Raw genomic sequence first — 22,216 nt, 5'->3', positions numbered from 1 at the left:
TTACTTTGATGTAAAAAGATTAAAAAAAAAAAAAAGATCACTGGGATAAAATGACTTTCCCCCAGAACTGGCTCCCCCAAGGCTCCAAGTGGCACGTTGTTAGGCTACTAGTTGTTATTATTTTTAAACATCATACTTATTGTATTTAATGTGGTTATTATACATTTTCCAGTACATTTCAGACATCTTTGCTTTCATTTATAGTTTTAGTTTATAGTTATAGTTTATGTTAATAGTTTAGCAGTTTGAATTTATAGTGTTTCTTTTATGACATCTCTTCAAGTTAAAATACGGGCAATTAAATATGTAAATATTCATACCATATAAATCATAGAAAAATTTTACCTTTCAGAATAACCACTCTTACTGTGATGGCTCTTTGTCATCGGTTATTCAATTATTCACAACCTGTCAAATTAAAATTTTAAATAGAATAGGCCTAGTTGATTTAGTATTTTACATTAATGAGAATTATCAAAAGTCATTTATACAATATGTAAATGTTTATCTGGTAGGGGGGCCATCTTACCCCTCATTTAAGATTTTACATTTTGTGCTATAACAACTAAATTAGCAACTGTTTATTTTTGTATAGTAACACATTGGCTGATCCATCATCATCCTGCTAAACTTATATCTAAATATGTTACAGTTTAAAAGTAAATCCACATGGTTCTTAAGAGGGCATCTTCCCCCATCTTACACAACTAACAAGAGGATAAAAGTAGCATAGCTGACCAACCGATAATATAACCACACAGACAAAACTGAGTGAGATCAACTTACTTTACAATAAGTCTTTTTGGTGTAGTTTAGCTCACAAGTTTGGAAAGTGCACAAAAGGGGGCGCTGCTATAGAAACGACTGGTGTTGATACGTTCTTCACCCATCGGAAAGAAAGACACGCCCCTGCCGCGGTTCTCCGTAGCCAATAGAAAAAAGTCCAAGTATGAATGACAGTTGAAAGAACCAATCATATGAGATGGAGTCAACTCCATCTCTACGCACTTTCAAACCAAACCAATCATAGTTCAATGTGTTGTGTCATCTCACAGTAACACTTCCTTTTTTCCAGTATCACGCATGTGATTTTTATTTAGCAAATTATTTTACGTGCCTCAATAGTTAACGTTTGATTTCTAGTTAAAGTCAGTTTAGGGTTTTACACTGAAACGTTCGCGATGGGTTTACTGACGATCTTAAAGAAGATGAAGCACAAGGAGCGTGAAATGCGTCTACTAATGCTGTAAGTTATCTTTCCACAGAACTGAATTCAAATGCATTAATAAAATAACTTTGAAAACAATATTCTTTTTAAGCTGCTGTTGTTGTTGTTTTTTAATAATGTGCATACTCGCTCTACTAACGAACGTCGATGACTCAAACAAGGCTCGTTAAGTGTAATGTTTTTTATTCCTTGTAATGCTAAAGACTTGTGGGTCCCTATCCTTTCTGTTATAGGGGTCTTGACAATGCTGGAAAAACAACCATCCTAAAGAAATTCAACGGCGAGGATGTCAGCACGATCTCTCCAACATTAGGCTTCAACATAAAGACACTCGAGCACAGAGGGTAAGCCTGGTTGTGTTAGAGATGAGTTCATCCATGATGCATCCATAAGTTAAGGGCATGATAAGATGCTAACTCTTAATTAAACTAATTGTTAAAATGGGTATACAGGTGCTTGTCATATAATTAGAATATCATCAAAAAGTAGATTTCATTAATTCCATTCAGAAAGTTAAACTTGTATATTATATTCATTCATTACACACAGACTGATAGATTTCAAATGTTTATTTCTTTTAATTTTGATGATTATAGCTGACAACTAAGGAAAATCCCAAATTCAGTATCTCAGAAAATTTGAATATTATTTAAGACCAATACAAAGAAAAGATTTTTAGAAATCTTAGCCTACTGAAAAGTAGGAACATGAAAAGTATGAGCGTGTACAGCACTCAATACTTAGTTGGGGCTCCTTTTGCCTGAATTACTGCAGCAATGCAGCGTGGCATGGAGTTGAGAAGTCTGTGGCACTGCTCAGGTGTTATGAGAGCCCAGATTGCGCTGATAGTGGCCTTCAGCTCTTCTGCATTGTTGGGTCTGGCATATCCCATCTTCCTCTTCACAATACCCCATAGAGTTTGCTGGCCAATTAAAAACAGGGATACCATGGTCCTTAAACCAGGTACTGGTAGCTTTGGCACTGTGTGCATGAGCCAAGTCCTGTTGGAAAATTAAATCTGCATCTCCATAAAGTTGGTCAGCAGCAGGAAGCATGAAGTGCTCTAAAACTTCCTGGTATACGGCTGCGTTGACCAACACCAGCAGATGACATGACACCGCAAACCATCACTTACTGCGGAAACTTTACACTGGACCTCAAGCAACGTGGATTGTGTGCCTCTCCTCCATACTCTGGGACCCTGATTTCCAAAAGAAATGCAAAATTTACTTTCATCAGAGAACATAACTTTGGACCACTCAGCAGCAGTCCTGTCCTTTTTGTCTTTAGCCCAGGCGAGACGCTTCTGCCTCTGTCTGTTGTTCAAGAGTGGCTTGACACAAGGAATGCGACAGCTGAAACCCATGTCTTGCATACGTCTGTGTGTAGTGGTTCTTGAAGCACTGACTCCAGCTGCAGTCCATTCTTTGTGAATCTACCCCACATTTTTGAATGGGTTTTGTTTCACAATCATCTTCAGGGTGCGGTTATCCCTATTGCTTGCACACTTTTTTTCAACCACATCTTTTCCTTCCCTTTGCCTCTCTATTAATGCGCTTGGACACAGAGCTCTGTGAACAGCCAGCCTCTTTTGCAATGACCTTTTGTGTCTTGCCCTCCTTGTGCAAGGTGTCAGTGGTCGTCTTTTGGACAACTGTCAAGTCAGCAGTCTTCCCCATGATTTAGCAGCCTAAAGAACTAGACTGAGAGACCATTTAGAGGCCTTTGCAGGTGTTTTGAGTTAATTAGCTGATTAGAGTATTCAGTAGTACAATATTCAAATTTTCTGAGATACTAAATTTGGGGTTTTCCTTAGTTGTCAGTTATAATCATCAAAATTAAAATAAATAAATATATGAATGTAATGAATGTAATGAATAAATATACAAGTTTCACTTTTTGAATGGAATTAGTGAAATACATTTTTGATGATATTCTAATTATACGACTGGCACCTGTATATGTGTTTAAAGAAAATGTACAAATATACATGCTTTTTATCAATATTGCTGTGATAAATTTCAAATAATTCTTTTTCTCGTTTTCACTTGGAAACTAGGTTTAAGCTGAATATCTGGGATGTGGGTGGTCAAAAGTCCTTGAGATCTTACTGGAGGAATTATTTTGAGAGTACAGATGGACTGGTGTGGGTAGTGGACAGCGCTGACAGATTGAGACTGGAGGACTGCAGGAAAGAGCTGAGTACTTTATTACTAGAGGAGGTGAGAGGACCAATATTTTTACTTTGACCTGTTAGTTTAAATAAATGAAATGGTTAGATTTTGACATTTGTTTACTAAGCATCTTTTATTAAACAAATGACAATAGGCAAGTTTCCAATCGAGCATGTGTTGTTGAATAAAATGTTCATTATGCTGCATTTCTCTTAAATAGCGATTAGGAGGAGCCACTCTGTTAGTTTTTGCGAACAAGCAGGACCTACCAGGTGCTTTATCAAAAGATGGAATTCGAGAGGTGAGTCTTATCTTAAACAAGGACATTTGAATGAAACTGCCTTATGGTTAGAGGAATATGTGACTGCTTTTTTCTTAATTTTGTCCAGGTTTTAGCCCTTGATGACATTAAGACCCATCACTGGTGCATTGTGGGATGCAGTGCCGTGACTGGGGAGAACCTGCTAACGGGTGTGGACTGGCTACTTGATGATATAGCAGCTCGGATCTTCACATCTGACTGATGGACAATGTTATAACATTTGAGATGGACAGAATTTGTTCCTGTTGGACTGAAAGTGCATTTCAAATGTTTGAGGATGTCAAAGTAGCTGTACTACCAACTGTGTTTTTGAGAGCTCCGAAAATAAATCCCGTTTGCTTGATGGAAGCCATTTTGAAGTTTTCCTTGTGTATGGTTCAACACCACTTGTAACTAGCTAGGAGTGTGCAGCTATTAAATTTACTTCACACCTATCAATAGTTAATTCTGCCTCAAATCTGGTCCTTCATTCGGTTTTAAATAATAGGTCTGGCTCAAGCCTTCTTGCCTTTAATCTTACCTTAAAACACTTCTATATTAAGTGCGTCGAATGTTGCACTTCACCTACTGACAGTTAAGCTGTATAAATTCTTGTAGGAGCACACAATGCACAGTTACATAGCATTTGTTTTTATGATGCCCAAAGCATTACAAACTGAATTTTACTGCAAAGGGTGCCTTTCCATTTAGAAAAGTTGAGTCTGTACAAATGTGGATGTAAAAGGCGAGACCGACACAACTGCATTTGAAACCACAAATTCCATAAAGCCATTTATTTTACAAGCATCTTTGGAAGAGAATACAAAAGAGGAAAAACACTGAATTTATAGTGTCAGTCAAGAACACCATTCATTCAATCTGCTTCGGTTCAGCAGATGCACGGTACAAGGACATGCATCGGTTTCAGCCAGTTCAACTTCTCAGACACAGTTTACATGACCTAAAGGGGATAAAGAAAGCGTAAGTAAAAGTCTCTTAAATCAGTACCTTTAAAAACTTCTACATTTATCAGAAATATCAGTCAGTCATAACACATCAGACTGGGGCGATAAATGTCATCATTAAAAGCTACTAATAAACTAACAACTGTCAAAAGTGGATATAAAAATGCAAACCTTCAAGATCACCAGCAAACCAAGTGACAATGGGGCAACCTGGATGGACCATAGCAACAGCTAAAAAAAAAAAAAAAAATGATAAGTATAGACATGTATTATGGATCAGCGAGGTATCAAGCCGTCCTGACTTTTCAGCCTGGGGCAGTTGTCAACTCTTATAGATACTTTTCAAATCAACAGTGCAAAGGGTAGGGTCAGAGGGTACCATTCAGTCAGATTGATCAGACTGGGGCGGTAAATCAGTCATCACACCTACTAGGCTAGCTCATATGTAACAACCTGAAAATACAAAATACATACCAGCTTCAGTACACTCTGGGGGAAAAATTTAAGGGAAGACATTGTAGTCCTGCAAGGAAACAAGAAAAATAAGGAACTCTTTAATTTATGCTAAAGCTAGTCCTTATTAGACGGTTGGTAAATAAGTCATTCCCTTATTGTCCATCCCCATAATTCACTAATGAAAAGCTACTACCAAGTAGTGTAGAAACTTAACTTACTGTAAAGTTGCTTTACAATGATTTGTAATTAACTTTAAACTGCATAAACATTACAACAAATACAATTTAAAATAAAAAGTTTAGCAAGCAGAAATTTCAACTGAAAGCCATTACAGAGGTCAGAGAGTACCATTCAGTCAGATTGATCAGACTGGGGCGGTAAATCAGTCATCACACCTACTAGGCTAGCTCATATGTAACAACCTGAAAATACATACCAGCTTCAGTACACTCAAGGGGGAAGAACTTCAAGAATCCACTGTAGTCCTGCAAGGAATCAATGAGAAACAAATTTAGGAAACCATTGAAAAAGGAAAACTAATCCATACTAAAGCTAGTTCTTCTCAGACTATTGGTAACCCCAACAAGTCATCCCCTTGTTACCCAGGCAACACCAGTGGGTTCACCTTTTCAGGTTCTGGTATTGACACAGGGCATAAGACATGTGCAAGTTACATCATAAAAGAACAAGCTGCAATAGGTTTGTCACTTAGTACATTAGGAACACAATTCTCACCTGTGAAGGTTTCATATCAGATGTGCCACCTATAGGTCAAAAAAAAAATTAAGATGGGAGAGCTACACAAATGCAGAGACACAGATGCCAAATCTGTAACATCAGTAATCTTAATTTGTCAGCAGGGCTTCAGACGAACGAGATTCCAAAAAGATAATCATCATCCGTTACAGATGGACTAGAGCACTGAGTGGCGCAAGTTAACTAAAAGGGACCATTCCAATGGAATGTGTCAAGAGAAATGCATTTTCTTACCTGCTGAGTACTTCAGGTAAGCAACCTTTCAGGACAGAAAACCAATCAGTGTCACTTCAGATACAAAAAGCATTCAAAATGTAGGGGAATCATGTATTGTAACTTCAGTAATAAAGATTTATCAACAGGATTTCAGACGAACGAGATTCCAAAATGATAAATCATCATCAGTTACAGAGAGTTAATCAGCAGACAGGAGCAAGTAACCTTACCTAGTACAACCAAAAGGACTTGATCCTCTTAGTTTTGGACAAATGACAATCCTGTCAAGAAAAGAGGAACAATGTCTGACACGGGCATGTGTCAAATCAGAATGATAAACATCCAATAAATCTCTCAGATGTTCGTAACTTTTCACATCGGGTCAAAGTGAGCTAAGTATCTTCATCACGGAGACGGAGCAAAACACGGCATTTAAGTTGAACCAAAGTACCTAGGAGAGTTGCAGGTCCTTGGTGAAAGTCATTGTTCCATCACTACCTAAAAAAAACAAGACAACCTTTAAGACTTAAACTACAGCGAAACAAGATCATCAGGTTTATGACTGTCTGATCAGGGCTTTTGTAGCTATGGTCTAATGGGACAATAATGCGGTCCAGATATTAACAGTAAACCAGTCAAAGTAAAACTCACAAGAATCTTTATAGCCGCACCGTGGTCACCAAGACATAGCGGGATGATCTAGAAAAATTATAGGAATTATAAGCACATAAAGCAGCCAGCAGTTCAAAAACAAGCACTATACAGTCATACAGTCTGATCATACTTTGGTGACTAGAATGCCATAAGACAAATGTCGTCCAGTTAAGTTATGAAAGGTTAATCATTTCAGATCAGTTGAATTATTATTTATGAAAATACACTTACCAATACAATATCTATGGTCACCATGCCCTCCAAGTTCATGTGAAGGATCCCTTAAAGTAGAACAAAACAATTAAATACCATAATAAGGAGGCGACTATACTGGAGGCAACTATACTGGACTCGTCATCTGGATCAGGTCAGAATAAAAAGGCAAACATCAATGGAATTCAGACATATGCTTGTCTTTGAAATCATCATCTAAATGTTCGGTCTTAAATGGAGGACCTCAACACTTGAAGTGATTACCGTACCTTGAATTTAACAGATTTCGGTCTACTCATCCCAGCATCCTGCACAGAAACTGCAAAACAAATGTTTTTTTTATATTTATTATTTTTATATAAGTGCCTGCATTCACAAACATGACTAGAACTAACAACATAAATGCTTGTCAGTGTGTGCTAGATGTCCAAAGCTACTCAGGTTAGAACGGTTACATCGAAGCAATTCAGGAAGAGAGAATTCAAGAGTCATCACAGTAGCACTGGATGTCTATCTATTCACACACTCCGCAAACAAATGCTGCAGATACTTCTTGGGCGTGGTGGACCATAATTCAGGACTAAATCACAGGTGGAAGATTAGGGGTGTGCCATATCAGGATTTTTGATGGTGAATGATTAAAATCTCACCACAATGTGGGGGGTGTGCATGTACAGTTCTCCCTCCACCTTCAATACCACAACTTAGGTGCCCTTGAGCAAGGCACTGAACCCCCAACTGCTCCTCGGGCGCCACAGCATAAATGGCTGCCCACTGCTCTGGGTGTGTGTGTGTGTTATCACTGCTCTGTGTGTGCGCACACTTTGGATGGGTTAAAAGCAGACCACGAATTCAGAGTATGGGTCACCATACTTGGCTGTACGTCACTTTTTTTATATTTGTTCATTCCTTTTCTAGAATGCGATTGCTAAATGCACCTACTGAACCTGAAAAGCACTGCTTGTTTTATTTGTATATTATGTGTATTCATAACGTGTAATGGGTTTTTATTATAACAAATTCGAAAAGATTATCACTTTGGCTAAAATGTCTGCCATAGGGCTGGGTGATATGGCCAAAAATTCTCATCAGAAGTCAAAATTCTCAAGTTTAAAGCCAGATTTTTTTCTCCAAACTGCAAGCTGTAGAAACCGGACCATTCATTGTTTATTTAAAAAAAAAGGGAGATGGAATTGATAAAATGATGATTGCTGAATTTTTTTTTTTATTTACATTTTTGCCATAAATAAGTAAAGAACTCACCTTCTTCCCATGAGCCCATGCTCGGAGTCGCCATGTCTGCAAAAAGAAAAACCTCTAGTTAAAAGACACGTGTTTGCATTGAAGCTTCAAAAACACGGTGAACGCATAGAAAAGACATTCACGTCCGTCTCTCCTCAGATAAATAAAGTGCAATCACAGTATTTCAGTACAGGTCTGTAAAAGTTGACATCATTGAGAGATCTCGACGAAGTCTTGAGAGCAAACTAGTAGTAAATATGACTTGATTCTGAAATAGTAACCAGTCAACTTTGATAATAATGGGACCGTTTTAATGTGAGCAGAACGTAAGCCAGGATGGTTTCAGATAAACACCAGAGGCGCATGGGCCAACGGAACAGAAACACCCAGAAGTTTGCTTCACGAACTGAAAAAAACCTTTAAATGCATATTAAGACAGAAAAGGAGTAAATATATTTATAACGTAGGTCTCCTTTTGAAGAAGAAGAAGAAATAAAACGCTGACCAACCACAGGACATGTAACGCAATGACAATATAATCAAACACCTTACCAATTGAGAAGCTGCACCAAAATGGACGACAGGAAGGTCTCGGCGCCTTTTATTCTTCTCACGTCATGTCCACGCCCTTTTTTAAAAACAACCAATGAGGTTACTGGATTACACTAAAAGCGCTAGAAAAAAAGTAGATTAATAAATTATAGCCGCACAAAATGTATGTAAAAAAATGTTATTCTAGTGCATAGAATACATATTCTACAGCAAAATAAAATAAAAGCAGCAGATTAATCACAGTCATGGAGTGGCAGAACAATAGGGTGGGGGACTGTAATCTTTTCTGTGAAACAAAGTTCATCGTGTCTAATAGTTATTCAAGGTTTCAGTGACAATGACATTAATTATAATTTATGCTTTAAATTTAGAATTAAATTTATGCTAAGATTTGAACGTATGACAATGTTTAACACACGTATATGAGTATCACACATAAGAACTTGCGCGTTTTGTTGCTTGACAAAGCAGATGAATATTATAATTGTTTTTTAAGCTTCATGTTTACCACTAGATGGCATCATATCTGCACCGATCCAAGATTACAAGTAGGAATCGGAACAGCAAAGTTACTCACTCTAGTCTACATCTATGTAGTATGTATACTGTCCATAATATGCTAATTTTCTGAATGCATGGTTACCCAGACAACCCACCCTATTTGTAGACCTGTCCAGCATTAATTAGAGCACACTACATCCTACAACATATATATATAATACATACATACATACATAGGCTACACAAAAATATACATCAAATATCAAAATATACACACAAAAAATATATTTTCTAAAATATGCTTCAAAATATGTATTTTTGTAAATATATTTTCTACCAATATATTCTTTGGCCATTTTTTTTATATCATTTAAAATATATTTTAAAAATAAAAATAGGTTTTAAAAAAAATTCAAATATATATTTTGCACTATATATTTTCAATCTGAGAGAACACATTCACGTGTCACATTCTGAAATATATTTTTGTAATTTTTGTATATGAGGGTTGAAACTAAATATATTTAAAAATATAAAAAATATGAAAAAATATGTTTCATTGAGCTTCTCTGTTTACAACATATATTTGGCATACATTTATATATTTTGGTCACAAAAGATATATTTTTTGCTGTATGGGAAACAATACTTTTGTACAGCAGAAAAGAATCAAGCAACACAGGTTGATTTTGTCTCACTTTTCCTTTTAATTATTAGCATTGCTTTGATATCATGATGCTGTTAAAACAAAACAAAACCAAACAAATACATGACATTAGCAAATTGGGTTCAGCAAGTACGTTTTAGAAGATAAATAAGTCCCAAAAACATTAAAGCCATATTCACTTCATCTCTTGGCTCAGTTATTTATACACTTCACTGCCAGTGATGTTACCTGTTGATTACCTTTTTTTTTTTTAATCCATGAGCTCCCAAATTTTTTTTATTTTAACCCTTTGGTACATAAACTGTAATACATGCCCATGTCCAAAGTACAGGAACTCTGCTACTGTTCACAGCTCAAAAACTTTATCACATCAAATAAAAAAGATCTTTCCATGTCAGATCATAATTGCATATAGGCCTCATGTTTCCTTACTAAGGGAACAAAGATCAAGTAGACGCCTCTTTAGCACTGTGATAACAAATATATATTGATAAAAAGTTCAAATATTGACCTTTCATGTCAAGTTACATAATGATCAGTGGGTATCAGTTGTATGCAAGAACAACCATGCATTCTTAAATATTTGAGCACATTTAAATGAATAATTGGAATTACTCATCAAGTTGAAAATACAAGTCAGCCTGTTCTACTATTATCTGAATTCTGCTAAAACACCATTCCTGTTCAATTCACTTTTGTCGGATGGTGTGGATGAAGAAGAGGTTGATGATATAGGTGTCAGTGTCACACTATACAGATTGGCAACGAAAGTCTCCCATCCTCGACGGAAAGCTCTGTCCACAGCCTTAAAGTAGAAAAATGACAATAAATGATGGAGCCAGTTTATCACAGAAAACAACACCCTTTATATATGAACATACATCAGACGTTTGTTCAGTTCTACAGGGTCATTGCTCTAACAGAGAAAGAATGTGCCCTTATTAGTTGAACTAGAGGACATAGAATGGAGGTGACAGGGTGGTTTGGTTATTTGCAGTCATTCCTTTAACCAAGGTCACCTTGTGTGCGACTGAAAAGAGTTGTGCCTGTATCACTTGCGTTTGTCTCTGACCATAAGTGCAAACATAAGTGCATAAGTACAAACAGAAAACTGACAGTGACTTAACAGATGGACCAAAAAATTACTAATAGCACAAGGGGGTGGGATTAAAGATATAAGCGATTACTGTTTAGGTAGGGTGGAGAGATGGAGAGGAGAGGCAACCATGGTATATTGCAGCAAATGTAAACAGTTAAGGGCTGATAAAAGACCTCTTATTTCTGCACAATGCAGAAAAAGGAACTTTACCCCAGAAGTCTCTATATATCTCTAAAATATCATCCTCCTCCAAGCCATAACGGGTTACAGAGTAACCATAGCCCTGCCTGCTCAAGTGATCTTCCAAATAATATTAAGGCCTTAGGACAAGGGTGTCCAGATTCGGTCCTGGAGGGCCACTGTTCTGCAGAGTTTAACTCCAACCCTAATTAAACACACCTGTGTGTTGAGGCAAGTTAGTTAAACTCTGCAGGACACCAGCCCTCCAGGACTGAGTTTGGACACCCCTAGGAGTTAAATATTGTAATTAGATACTGGGATGATGCATGAGCATTGAAGTTATCAGAACTAACTTCGGATTAATTCACAAATAAATTATTACCAGGCGAAATTCGAAAAATGTTTTTTAGACTTTTTTTTTTAAGGTGACATAAATGCTAACTATTTTGCATGAACTATGACCTACATAGGCAATTAAACACCGATTAGCTAAGCAAACACAAATATGGGAACATGTTTAATTTTTCTAAAATGTATAAAATACAACTGCCAAACGCTTAATTTGTATCTTTATCTACACGTTAGTACAGTTATTAACTACATAATCTAATCGTACGTTGTTATAAGCAGTTTGTGTTTGATTCACTAAAAAGAACCGACTCATTAGAGTCATTCGTTTTCACGGGCATGTTTTTATTCACCAAAGAGCACAGTTGCAGTCAGGGTATTTCAGTACAGAGGAAGAATTTCGGCGGCGGAATGACTGTTGGAACCACCAACAAAACCTTACGTCATTCTATTCCGGTTCCGAAATTTTTCAAAATGAATTAGACCAGCACTTCTTAGCAACTAAATCTTACCTTGCGATAATTCTTGAAAGTGTTTCTCTTTACAACTTCCAGTGACTCTCCGTTATGTTTGCCTTCTGGCTTCTTCTCTTTTTCTGTGTCTTCCATTTCCCCTTCTCCTTCCTTCTTCCCTGAGATCAGAATCTGGTCGTCAGAATGCTCCCTCGCGGAGAAATGGACAAGTGTTGGTTCTGGTTCTCTGCTGTTTTCCAGGGTTTGGGTTGCTGGTGGCACCTCTGGGTTTAGATGAACAGAGGTGGGCTTATTGGTCTCCTTACCCAGTTCTTTCTCTGAGGAAAATGTATCATATTTTGCCTTCCTGGAGCTCATCCTGCTCCAGCGGCGACTCAGTCTGCTGGGCTTTCTCTTCAGTAAAGTGGTCCCATCGTCATCCATCATGCCCTGGTTAAAATCAACCACATGATCATCCTCTTCTATCCAGCTCGGAGCTGTCCTATTGTCTTGGCTGTTCCAGTTCAAGGTTCCTATCTGCTCTTCTGTGGTCTCTCTCTGTACATCGTCTCCACACACTTCATCCAAGCGCCCATAGAATCCACTAGCCTTGTCCAGGAAAGGAGGAGAACGAGGGGCGATGTTCTTTTTGGAGCTCCTGCCGATAGTCATGGTCTTGTGAACTCAGGAGCAATCTTTATCCAGTCTTGGTAATCTAAAGAGGAAGGAAGGAAGAAGGAAACATTACATTGACGTGTGCTGGTGGCCATCTGTTAAAAATGTCAGTATTGATGGTGTAGTTCTCTCATATTACAAGATGTAGTTCTGGTTGGAAAGTGTTATAAAATTCAAACAGTTTTCTGTTAAGTTTTGTGGTAAAAAAAAAAGAAAGAAAGAAAAGAATTGACTAACTTCAGTTGTTTAGAGTTAATCATGGGAGTATATATAATTTGGTGTTGTAAATGATAATTTACACACAAAAAAGCTATGTTTCTAATATTACTATATAAACAAAGGCCCGGTTTCATAGACAGTGCTTAGCCTAAACCAGGATAAAGCCATAGTTCAATTAAGACATTAAAGAAATTTTTATACCTTAGAAAAAAGCATTACTGGTGTGCATCTTAAGACAAAACAAAGGCAGTGAGATGTTTTAAAGATCAGCCAGTGCAAGTTTCTTTCAGTTGAAACCGCTCAGATTTACATTTTAATTCCAGGACTAGGCTTAAACCTATTCTGTGAAACTGGGGGAAAGTGTCTTATTTTATATTATGTGTGAACTATCATTTCCGAATGTCAAGTTTGCTTCATAATAAACTTAAAAATATTCATACATTTAAAGAAAAAAAGAACATGCAAAGCAAAAAATATAAATTACAGAAAAATGGATTATAAAAAAACAGAAATATAAGACATAAAAACAAACCCAAGAGCAGTGTAGGCTGACTTACCTGGCTGTTTTCATGTGACTCTGCTCTTACTCGCTCGCTGTGTTCTGGGCCCTACTCACCTTACTCTGACACACACAATCGTCACACTGTCTGAACCTGTCGTCATTCAAGCACACTAATACCTCCCCCTCTCTCTCTTGGTTTCTGTGTAATTAACTGAAGAAGAGAACCAGACAACTCAGACCTACTCAACAAACCGTATCAAAGTTTTACTGCACAAGTTGTTGTAAGTGTTACTAAATGACTCACCTGAGCAGGACTCTTAAATGTGTTTTGGGGATTATTCACTGGGTGGAAACATGATGCACTGGGAGGGATTCCACTTCCAAAAAGGAATACTGCTTCAAATATTTTTCCCCCTCAAACTGATGTTGGAATACATAAAGAGGGTAAAATAGGGGTCTCAAAATACCAAAGTGACAGTGATGGAAAGAGAAAGATTGCAATAAACACCTGGAAGCATTAGGTGTGGCCTTTAAGACTAAGTGTCTGCTATACAGGGTAATACTTAAGAAAGTGCATGTAATTGTATGTCGGAGTGATCCGTATTTGGTTCTCATGTGTTGTTCAAAATGGTTTAAACATCAGTAGTCACTTGAAGAATTTTCTAACCTTATGAAACAACTTCTAGATTTAAAACAATAAAAAGCTACAGGAAGATGTTGGTTATTTAAAAAATGTACATATAATACACAAATATTTAAGTAGTTTGAAATCATAGGCAGGCTGACTCTATTATGTAGGCAATATTAGCATTTTGCGATTCTCTGATTGATTGAGATTTCTTTGCAGAATCATGGTAATGTAGTTTTTACCAGACATTCCATCGTCGAACATGATTATTTAAAAAATACGTATAAATAATGCTGATGGCGTCAACAAAAGCATATAAAAACTTCATCTGTCTTTAATAGTTTACAAGTTATTGTTAAAAATCTACATTTTCTGACCTGACTTTTGCACTTTGCATAAACAACTTCTGAGTTGTGGCCACCTCACTTCACTTGAACTGGCACAGAGCCAACTCTTCCTGCTTGATATCTTTATATCCTTATATTCTTAACATTTTGGATTCAGTAAAACATGTAGATTTCTAAAGCAATAAAATAGAAAACTTTCCCAGCACATGGAATCTGACAAACTGTGATAAAAACCGAACTTGTCCGCTACGTTCTTGTGCTTTCTACATTTTTACATCACCACCAGTATGATGATGTGCATAAGAATTCTGTAAGTTTTCACCCTTCGCTTCAAAGGGTCAGGAAACATAATCTGCACTTTACACTCTGTCACCTGAAGCTTTACCAGTGCCACGTACACAACATGCAACTGGATTAAAGATAAGCACACCATTGTGATTCAACAAAGATTGTTAATGGCATAAATAGACACCATATCTGACCTATTTTATTTTCTCCATGTATCAATGAAGAAAAAAACAAAACACAACTAATTGTCTAAGACTTTAAGACTTTATGTGAAGACATAAGACAAGTACACCAGAATGAAGGTAACAGAGAGATGGGACAGCATAGACATAATGAGTTAGAAATATATTCCAAGCAAACCTATACAATTACATTTCTAATCTATATATACATATACATATAAATATATATCTATAAATACAACTTACTGATTGATACCATATGTAAAATTCTCTTTAAATACTATTCAAGTGTACCAATGATAAGGATTGTTTATAGGACGTATGATGAATTATAGAAATCCATTTTTTTATGCTGCAGGATCCTTTACTTCTGTCTCTTGCAATTTTTTTATCTCTTCTTTCATCACTTCCTTTCCTCATTCCTCATGTCTTTGTTATATGGCCCAGAAATCACACTTTCAGGGTGTCGATTGTACATTAAAAATCCACCTCTTGCCATATAAATGAGAGAATCTGTTTTGCCAATGGAAGTATGGATGTTTGGTGAAGTTCAGGCATGTTCTGAGGGGGTGGTGCTCACACCTCCACATCCGGATCTGAACCCAACCCTTGCTTCTGCAAAGCGTCTTCCCTTTTCATCTTTGGCTTCTCAGTTCGGGTGTGCCACACCAGCACCTGAGCAAGAGAAAAATCATTTCAATAGTAAATAAAGAAATAAATGACCCAAAGAAAGGTCATCGTTTACTCACCCTCGTGTCATTCCAAAAAAGGTTAGGCAAAATTAAGAATTTCACAATTGGCTCCCTTTCAGTTCATGAAGTGGAATATAAAATAAATTGTCCACACAGGAATTTGAAATGGAATTTACTAAATAACAATTCAGAGAAATAGAACATGGCATTCAGAAATCGAATTGGAATTTAAAAAGCATTGTGTATTTGATTATGTTAAAGGGTTAGTTCAAATGTAAATTCTGTCATTAATTACTCACCCTCATGTTGTTCCAAACTCTTTGTTCATCTTCAGAACACAAATTAAGATATTTTTGATGAAATCGGAGAGCTTTCTGACCCTGCATAGGCAGCAATTAACTGAAATGTTCCCAGGTCCAGAAACTTAGTAAATACATCGGTAAAACAGTCCATGTGACATCAGTGGCATCAACTTCAGGTTTGCGATGCTATGAGAAAAGGTTTTTATTTTTAAGTGCAAAGAAAACAAAAATAGCACTCAACAATTCTTCTCCCCCGAGTTACGTCTTCCGCCATTTTAGAGAGTTTCACGCACGCTTTACCCCAAGCGTAAACATCTCTTATTATGCAGATTACAATCATGCATGCGATTCCCACCCCACCCCACCGAACGTAAAACAACGCTGATTACGTCCAATCCGTTCTTGGGTACTCTCGAAAATGGTGGAAGATGTAACTTGGGGGAAAAGAATCGTTGAGTAAATTGTTACTTTTGTTTTCTTTTTGCAAAAAAAAAAGTATTCTCGTAGCATTGCAAAACTGAAGTTAAGCCACTTTTTTTTCCGCATGGACTGTTTACCGATGTATTTACTATGTTTCTGGACCTGTGAACATATTAGTTGCATTGCTGCCTATGCAGGGTCAGAAAGCTCTCCGATTTAATCAAAAATATCTTAATTTGTGTTCCGAAGATGAAGGAAGGTCTTATGGGTTTGGAACGACATGAGGGTGAGTAATTAATGACAGAATTTTCATTTTCGGGTGAACTAACCCTTTGATACACACAACCCTGTTTCCAACAAAAGTGGATTTTCTCCTATCTGCCATAGCTCTCAGATGTCACATGACTGATCATGATGTGGTAAGCAGTGTTGTTGTTAACTAAAACTGTAAAAAAAAACATTTTTGTTGATTGCAATAAAAAAATACGAATCTAAATATTATATATTTTCACTGAGTGAACATTTTAAATGTTGTCATGCCAACTAACTGAAATATGTTTAAATTGAAATTACTAACTGAATTAAAACTAAAACGGAAATAAAAACTAAGACTGAAATAAAAGTAAATGTAAACTATTTATAATTATATAAAGAAAAATATTGAACTTACAATTAAACTAGGCCTATATCATTCTAAATTAATAATCAAAATAATATAATGACATTTATGGAGAACTGTTCAATCTCAAACAGTTCAATCTCAAAATGTTCAAAAATGTTGTTGAACAAAAGTATTTCTAGTTCCTACATGACAACGCAAACAAATGTATTTTTATAAGGCTTATTAAACTGAAATCTCACAAAAATATGATGTTCAAGGTCATGTTGAATTATCTTAATATGCAGAACAGCTGGTTAATCACCAAACACTAGGAACAGAACAAAGGAGCTACCTTAGTGCACAGGTCTGCTTTGGGTTCAAGGTCATCCATAGTAACCAGGTGCTGAAGGAAGCTACTTTCCAGGAAGCCCATCTGAGCATCACCGTCAAATCGTGCTTGGGGTGTGGTCAGTATAAACCTCAGGGACACTGCAAAACCAGCCATGTCCATGGGGAACGGGCGGTTGGGACGCCAGCCAGTGTGGAAACGCACAACCTTCCCATCCTCCACCACGGGCCGCTCAAACTTCATCCCGCCCACCAGACCCACAGGCCACACAGAAACACGGTATGTGTACCGCATCTGAGAGTGACGGAAGGAGAATGTCAATGAAAATGATAATGACAAAAAAACATATCATGAGACCTTCTGTTCATATGTCCATTTACAAAGACTACTCACAGACTCAACACAGTTTTGAGAAGGGTTAGTTTGACACATCTGTTACACCTCAACACACCTGAAGCACAGCTCCACCTGGAGGTTTAACCAGTAAACTCTGGTTTACACTGAATTACTCGAAATGATCTCGTTCAGTTTTCACTGCAGTTCTCCAAAACAATGTGTGACCCTTTGCTACAAACTTTTACATCTGTGTAAGTTTAGCATTTAAATCTAGCAATAAACATTTTATTAGTACCATTTTATACATATCAGAAAAACAGAAGTAGAAAAAAATACCACACTGAGGTATAGAAATTATTTAGTGATAGTTTTAGTAAATTATTAAGTTAATAAATTTTTTTAAAGTTTACATTGTAAAGGAAATAATTTGTAGAAACAGTTTTCACAGATACAAACAGATTTTCCCACAAAACAAATTTTATACATTAAAGCAAAACAATTAAGCCTTTTGAGCAAGAAAATCAGGAGAAACATGAATTCATTCAACTGTGTCCAAACATTTGACTAATACACAAGCATTCAAAAGTTTGGGCTCAGAAAGTTTTTTTTTTTAATGAATACTTTTATTCATCAAAGATGCATCAGATAAATAAAAAGTGTCAGTAAAGATCTTTATAATGTTACAAAAGTTTAATATTTCAAATAAATGGTGTTCTTTTGTACTTTATATTCAGCAAAGAATCCTGAAAAATGGTTTACACAAAAATAGCAGACAGCACAACTGTTTTCAACATTGATAATAATAATAAGAAATCAGTATATTAGAATGTTTCCCGAAGGGTCATGTGACACTGAAGACTTGAATAATAGCTGCTGAAAACATCAAAGGAATAAATTACATTTTAAAACATATTCACAATTTCACAAACAATAAAACAATATTTCAATATTACTGTATTTTTGATCAATTAAATGCAGCCTTGTTGAGCAAGAGACCCTTTTTTTTTTTTTTACAGTACGAACGAAAGAGTATATTTAACTACACCTTACCTCTTCAAAAAGCTGAAGGCTATATGTATTGTCATCATCAGCAAAGTACACCACAGCCTCTTCAAGTGCAGCCGCTTCCTTTCCCTCAGCAGCAGCGCCCATCTCCCTGAGCCAGCGCAGACCCTCGTTCCTCTGCTCAGCCCCGCGGGGCTTCAGCCAGCTGGGATCACCCTCCTGCAGCTTCCTGTCTTTGGGGGTCAGCTGGTGGAGATGGGTGTAGGTCAAGCCAGATGCAGCCAGGAAATCTGTGAGGAGCAGAGTTGGCTTAGGAGCGTCCTCCACCACGATCCAGTGAAGATGGGGAACATGGAGGAAGGTGTGGGACAAACGAGTGAGCTCGGCCTTCTGCACCAGTCTGAAGAGAAGATGAGTTTGGGTTGACTTTTTTATTGTTATCCCCAAAACATGCAAAAATTCTGCCTCATTATGGAGATATTTTAATGTCTAAGGGTAAAAAAAATTTTGCACAAAAAAAAAAAAAGCTATGAGATTCAGGGCAGTGAAACAGAAAAATACGAGCCTTAGATGCATTTTTAAGTTTAACTTATTTTTACTTGAGCTCCAGCTTCTATAGAACAGCATGTCATGCGCAAGAGACACAATACTCAAAGTCTGTCTAATACATGTTTGCATAAAAAAACTATGGAAAAGCTAAGGACCCCAGCACATGACATGCAGATAAAATATATTTATTTAAACACATATAATTAAAAAGTGTCCCCACATTGTCACTGAATCATGGCCATGCATCTCTCAAACTCATTTGTCTAGCACATGCTTAAAACAATGCAGAAGCAGCACAGTGAAATGCAAAAATATGTTTGCTTTGGTACATTTAGAAACACACACCTGCACACTAAAGAGACATGAGCAGATAGATCATATTAATGACAAAATCTGACACATTTTCATAATTTACTTCTTTTGAACAGTACGTTGCACAGAATCGTTTCAAAATAATTCAGTGATTCTTTAATGTCATTGCATAATTACATCATCATAATTCCTGGCATCCCAGTGTGCGTATGTTTTAAAACATTCCAATAAAGTAGATTGCTATTTAGCACCTAAATCATTAACACTAGTAAACTGCTGGCTCGCAAGCATTTATATTCTCTTCAGCAAAACATTCTGAATGGCATTACTGCACTACTGTAATCTTGCAAAAGCTGTCTACATACCTTGCATATGTGGGTGTTATCACGTAAATTCTGGGCACATCAGTCTTCTTCGCCAGCTCTGATGTTTTGATGTGTTCCTGGAGCTTCTGCAGCTCTCCTCTCAGCTGAGAGATCTGCTGATCTTTAGACATGTCATGACCTCTGCAGTCACAGCGCTGACCTGCACAGAACAATCAGTGTCCTGCTCAGAAATGAATGATTCAAGGATGAATCAAGGTAGTGATGAGAGTGATCCAGTCTTACCCAGCTGCATCAGCGCATAGATGAGTCCTAGTAGTGACACTGTGAAGTACAGAACAAACACAGTCTTCAGCTTCAGTCTCATTCTCATGATGACCTGCTGATGCTCAAATCACTACTGATGAAGGACGAGGAAACCACGGATCATGGACACAACCCATATGAATGCTGCATCATAACAACCACGACTACAGCTTGGTGAGGAAAAATAAAAGATGATTTAGCAGATTCCCAAATACAGCCAGTGGCAACTAGATTAGGTATCTTTATTTTAATAGGTTCAGTTGCAGTATATATATGAATATCCAACAGAATGCATTTGATTCTGAAATATTACATGCAATGATGTGTATGAATTTAAAGTTGAGGTGAATAAATCCCTTTCCGGTTCATACTGTATTGCAGATAACGCTATGCGTATCTGTGGAAACTAATGAAGCGCACTAAGTACAGTCAGCCACCCCATTCATCCACTGCGCACTACCAACAACTTCCGCTTTCAATGTGTAACACGGTCAAGGATCTCCCGAAGCATGGAAATAAACCATAGTTCCGCACTCTTTTGCATCTTTAACCCTTTAACGGTGACTACAAGAAATGCCTAAAAAACAGCAAAAAAAAAAAAAAAAAAAAAAAAACACACACACACACTAGTGAAACACCAGATTCATCCACTTTTTTCTGTTTGCATTCTAACATGTTATGAAAAACGATAAGGGTAAAACCATTAAAACACATCCAACTTGTATATACTAATATTGAAATGCCATTAGAGTTTAAAAGACATCTCTGAATTTGCTGATTTAATTTAATGGGAAAATACTTTTTTTTATTACTGTTAGCTTCATATCAGCAAAAAGCACTGTTGCTGTCTATCTATGCTACAGGCTAAATTAATTTAAAAAGTTAATAAATTAAATAATTAATTATTTAATTATTAATTAAAATTAATAATTTTATTTACCAAGGATGCATTAAACTGATAAAAAAAGAGAGTAAAGACGTTTTTGTTACAAAAATAAATGAATAAAATAAATCAATTAATAAATACATACAAACATACGGGAATACTGTTCTTTTAAGTTATTTTGAATTGTAATATCTCACATTATTCCTGTTTAACTGTATTTATAATAAATATGTAATTTATAATAAAACCTCTTCATTTATAATGAAGAACCTAGAATATGACATATTTTCAGTTGTTTCACACTTATGTATATAATTCCACGTGTTAATTCATAGTTTTGATGCCTTCAGTGTGAATCTACAATTTTCAGTCATGAAAATAAAGACAACTCTTTGAATGAGAAGGTGTGTCCAAACTTTTGGTCTGTACTGTATGTAGATAGATAGATAGATAGATAGATATAAACTTACTAACCCCAGACTTCATAATTGTAGTGTGTATTTCTAAAATATATAGATGGATTAAGTTTTGTAAAATGAGAAATAGTGCAGCTGATATCCCTCCACTAACTACTGCTTAAAATAAAAAGCATCCTTCAGTTTCACTTCAAGTTCACTGTCCTCCCTTGAATGTGCAGTTCAAAGGACTCAAAACAAAGAAGCCTTTCATAAAAAAGACTGAGGGTGGGGATTTGACTTTTGTGTGTGTGTGCGTGCTTTTAACAAACGTTAAAACTTCACTGAACTTCAATAAGTCAAACAAGATTCCTTTATTTGTGGCATACAAATTAAACACAAAGCTGGAATGACCTTTTGTTTTAGTTCAACAAGAGAGCACAAGACAGCAACACTCATCTCTCAAACCGTTGTAAGTTTTGTATATAATTTTCCCCAATGTCTTTGAAGGCAAATAAAATGTACATGGCAAACAGATTATATACAAAGGAAAGAAAAATGGAAATATACAGTAATGACATGATAAAAGAATGTTGTGATAAAAAAAATAAAATGAAAGTATATTTCTACACGAAGGGTGCACTATAACTAACATGCCAACCCTTGTATTGTATTAAACATCAACACCATTCTCATCCACCAATATCCTAATACAGCGGTTATAAAACATTGTTATAAGTTGAATGACCTGAGACAGTCTAGGTTCAGTGATTATGAATTATAAACAGTACAGATCGTCGTATTCGGTTTCTTTAAGTGTGAAGCAAATGACAGATTTAGTTAAAATACGTTAACCCTGAAAAGTGGCAGAGTGGAATGGCTGGAATAACCACAG

At 36.4% G+C, this 22,216-nt stretch overlaps 4 protein-coding genes, 1 long non-coding RNA gene and 7 other non-coding genes across 14 annotated transcripts in view; 1 reads left to right on the top strand and 11 right to left on the bottom strand.

Moving 5' to 3' along the window:
- Positions 1-1,032: 1,032 nt before the first annotated feature.
- arl2 (ADP-ribosylation factor-like 2) lies at positions 1,033-3,953 on the top strand. Its single transcript, XM_059509033.1, has 5 exons — positions 1,033-1,246; positions 1,462-1,572; positions 3,288-3,450; positions 3,623-3,703; positions 3,792-3,953. Exons 1-5 carry the CDS (start codon positions 1,182-1,184, stop codon positions 3,924-3,926), a joined length of 555 nt encoding a protein of 184 aa, XP_059365016.1. The 5' UTR covers positions 1,033-1,181; the 3' UTR covers positions 3,927-3,953.
- A 524-nt stretch (positions 3,954-4,477) lies between these two features.
- Positions 4,478-7,021, bottom strand: LOC132097052 (uncharacterized). 2 transcript variants are annotated; one of them, XR_009422649.1, is made up of 8 exons: positions 6,777-7,021; positions 6,548-6,613; positions 6,115-6,377; positions 5,860-5,888; positions 5,561-5,609; positions 5,157-5,191; positions 4,840-4,899; positions 4,478-4,664 (listed from the first exon to the last, which is right to left on the bottom strand). It is a non-coding gene; the product is annotated as an uncharacterized LOC132097052 (long non-coding RNA). The 2 variants fall into 2 exon arrangements; XR_009422648.1 differs by lacking the exon at positions 4,478-4,664 and having other exon boundaries at positions 4,722-4,899; positions 6,777-7,015.
- Positions 4,727-4,793, bottom strand: LOC132112512 (small nucleolar RNA SNORD31). Its single transcript, XR_009424972.1, has one exon. It is a non-coding gene; the product is annotated as a small nucleolar RNA SNORD31 (small nucleolar RNA).
- Positions 5,031-5,098, bottom strand: LOC132112499 (small nucleolar RNA SNORD31). Its single transcript, XR_009424967.1, has one exon. It is a non-coding gene; the product is annotated as a small nucleolar RNA SNORD31 (small nucleolar RNA).
- LOC132112510 (small nucleolar RNA SNORD31) lies at positions 5,456-5,524 on the bottom strand. The gene has a single exon (XR_009424971.1). It is a non-coding gene; the product is annotated as a small nucleolar RNA SNORD31 (small nucleolar RNA).
- On the bottom strand, positions 5,682-5,808 carry LOC132112515 (small nucleolar RNA SNORD22). The gene has a single exon (XR_009424973.1). It is a non-coding gene; the product is annotated as a small nucleolar RNA SNORD22 (small nucleolar RNA).
- Positions 5,956-6,027, bottom strand: LOC132112491 (small nucleolar RNA SNORD30). Its single transcript, XR_009424964.1, has one exon. It is a non-coding gene; the product is annotated as a small nucleolar RNA SNORD30 (small nucleolar RNA).
- On the bottom strand, positions 6,214-6,286 carry LOC132112495 (small nucleolar RNA SNORD30). Its single transcript, XR_009424966.1, has one exon. It is a non-coding gene; the product is annotated as a small nucleolar RNA SNORD30 (small nucleolar RNA).
- LOC132112486 (small nucleolar RNA SNORD29) lies at positions 6,446-6,510 on the bottom strand. Its single transcript, XR_009424963.1, has one exon. It is a non-coding gene; the product is annotated as a small nucleolar RNA SNORD29 (small nucleolar RNA).
- A 2,924-nt stretch (positions 7,022-9,945) lies between the features above and the next one.
- Positions 9,946-12,760, bottom strand: LOC132103930 (uncharacterized). Its single transcript, XM_059509020.1, has 2 exons — positions 12,065-12,760; positions 9,946-10,730 (listed from the first exon to the last, which is right to left on the bottom strand). Exons 1-2 carry the CDS (start codon positions 12,674-12,676, stop codon positions 10,578-10,580), a joined length of 765 nt encoding a protein of 254 aa, XP_059365003.1. The 5' UTR covers positions 12,677-12,760; the 3' UTR covers positions 9,946-10,577.
- Positions 12,761-14,627: 1,867 nt separating this feature from the next.
- LOC132103918 (galactosylgalactosylxylosylprotein 3-beta-glucuronosyltransferase 3-like) lies at positions 14,628-20,553 on the bottom strand. Of its 2 annotated transcripts, none has more exons than XM_059509006.1 (5): positions 20,020-20,553; positions 19,777-19,897; positions 18,596-18,950; positions 17,213-17,503; positions 14,628-15,520 (listed from the first exon to the last, which is right to left on the bottom strand). In XM_059509006.1, the coding sequence occupies exons 1-5, from the start codon at positions 20,105-20,107 to the stop codon at positions 15,422-15,424; spliced, it is 954 nt and encodes a 317-aa protein (XP_059364989.1). In that variant the 5' UTR covers positions 20,108-20,553; the 3' UTR covers positions 14,628-15,421. The 2 variants fall into 2 exon arrangements, with proteins under 2 accessions (XP_059364989.1, XP_059364982.1); XM_059508999.1 differs by having other exon boundaries at positions 14,631-15,520; positions 19,777-19,936; positions 20,020-20,551.
- Positions 20,554-21,676: 1,123 nt separating this feature from the next.
- Positions 21,677-22,216, bottom strand: part of LOC132103911 (N-alpha-acetyltransferase 40-like) — a 5,858-nt gene continuing 5,318 nt past the window's right edge. The window contains exon 8 of the mRNA XM_059508989.1: positions 21,677-22,216. This exon is cut by the window's right edge and continues 561 nt beyond it. The gene's annotated coding sequence lies outside the window, so the exon portion shown is untranslated.

This window comes from Carassius carassius, chromosome 2 (genome assembly GCF_963082965.1).
Source record: "Carassius carassius chromosome 2, fCarCar2.1, whole genome shotgun sequence".
Classification (NCBI taxonomy): domain Eukaryota; kingdom Metazoa; phylum Chordata; class Actinopteri; order Cypriniformes; family Cyprinidae; genus Carassius; species Carassius carassius.
This window is presented reverse-complemented; position numbering and strand designations above follow the sequence as displayed.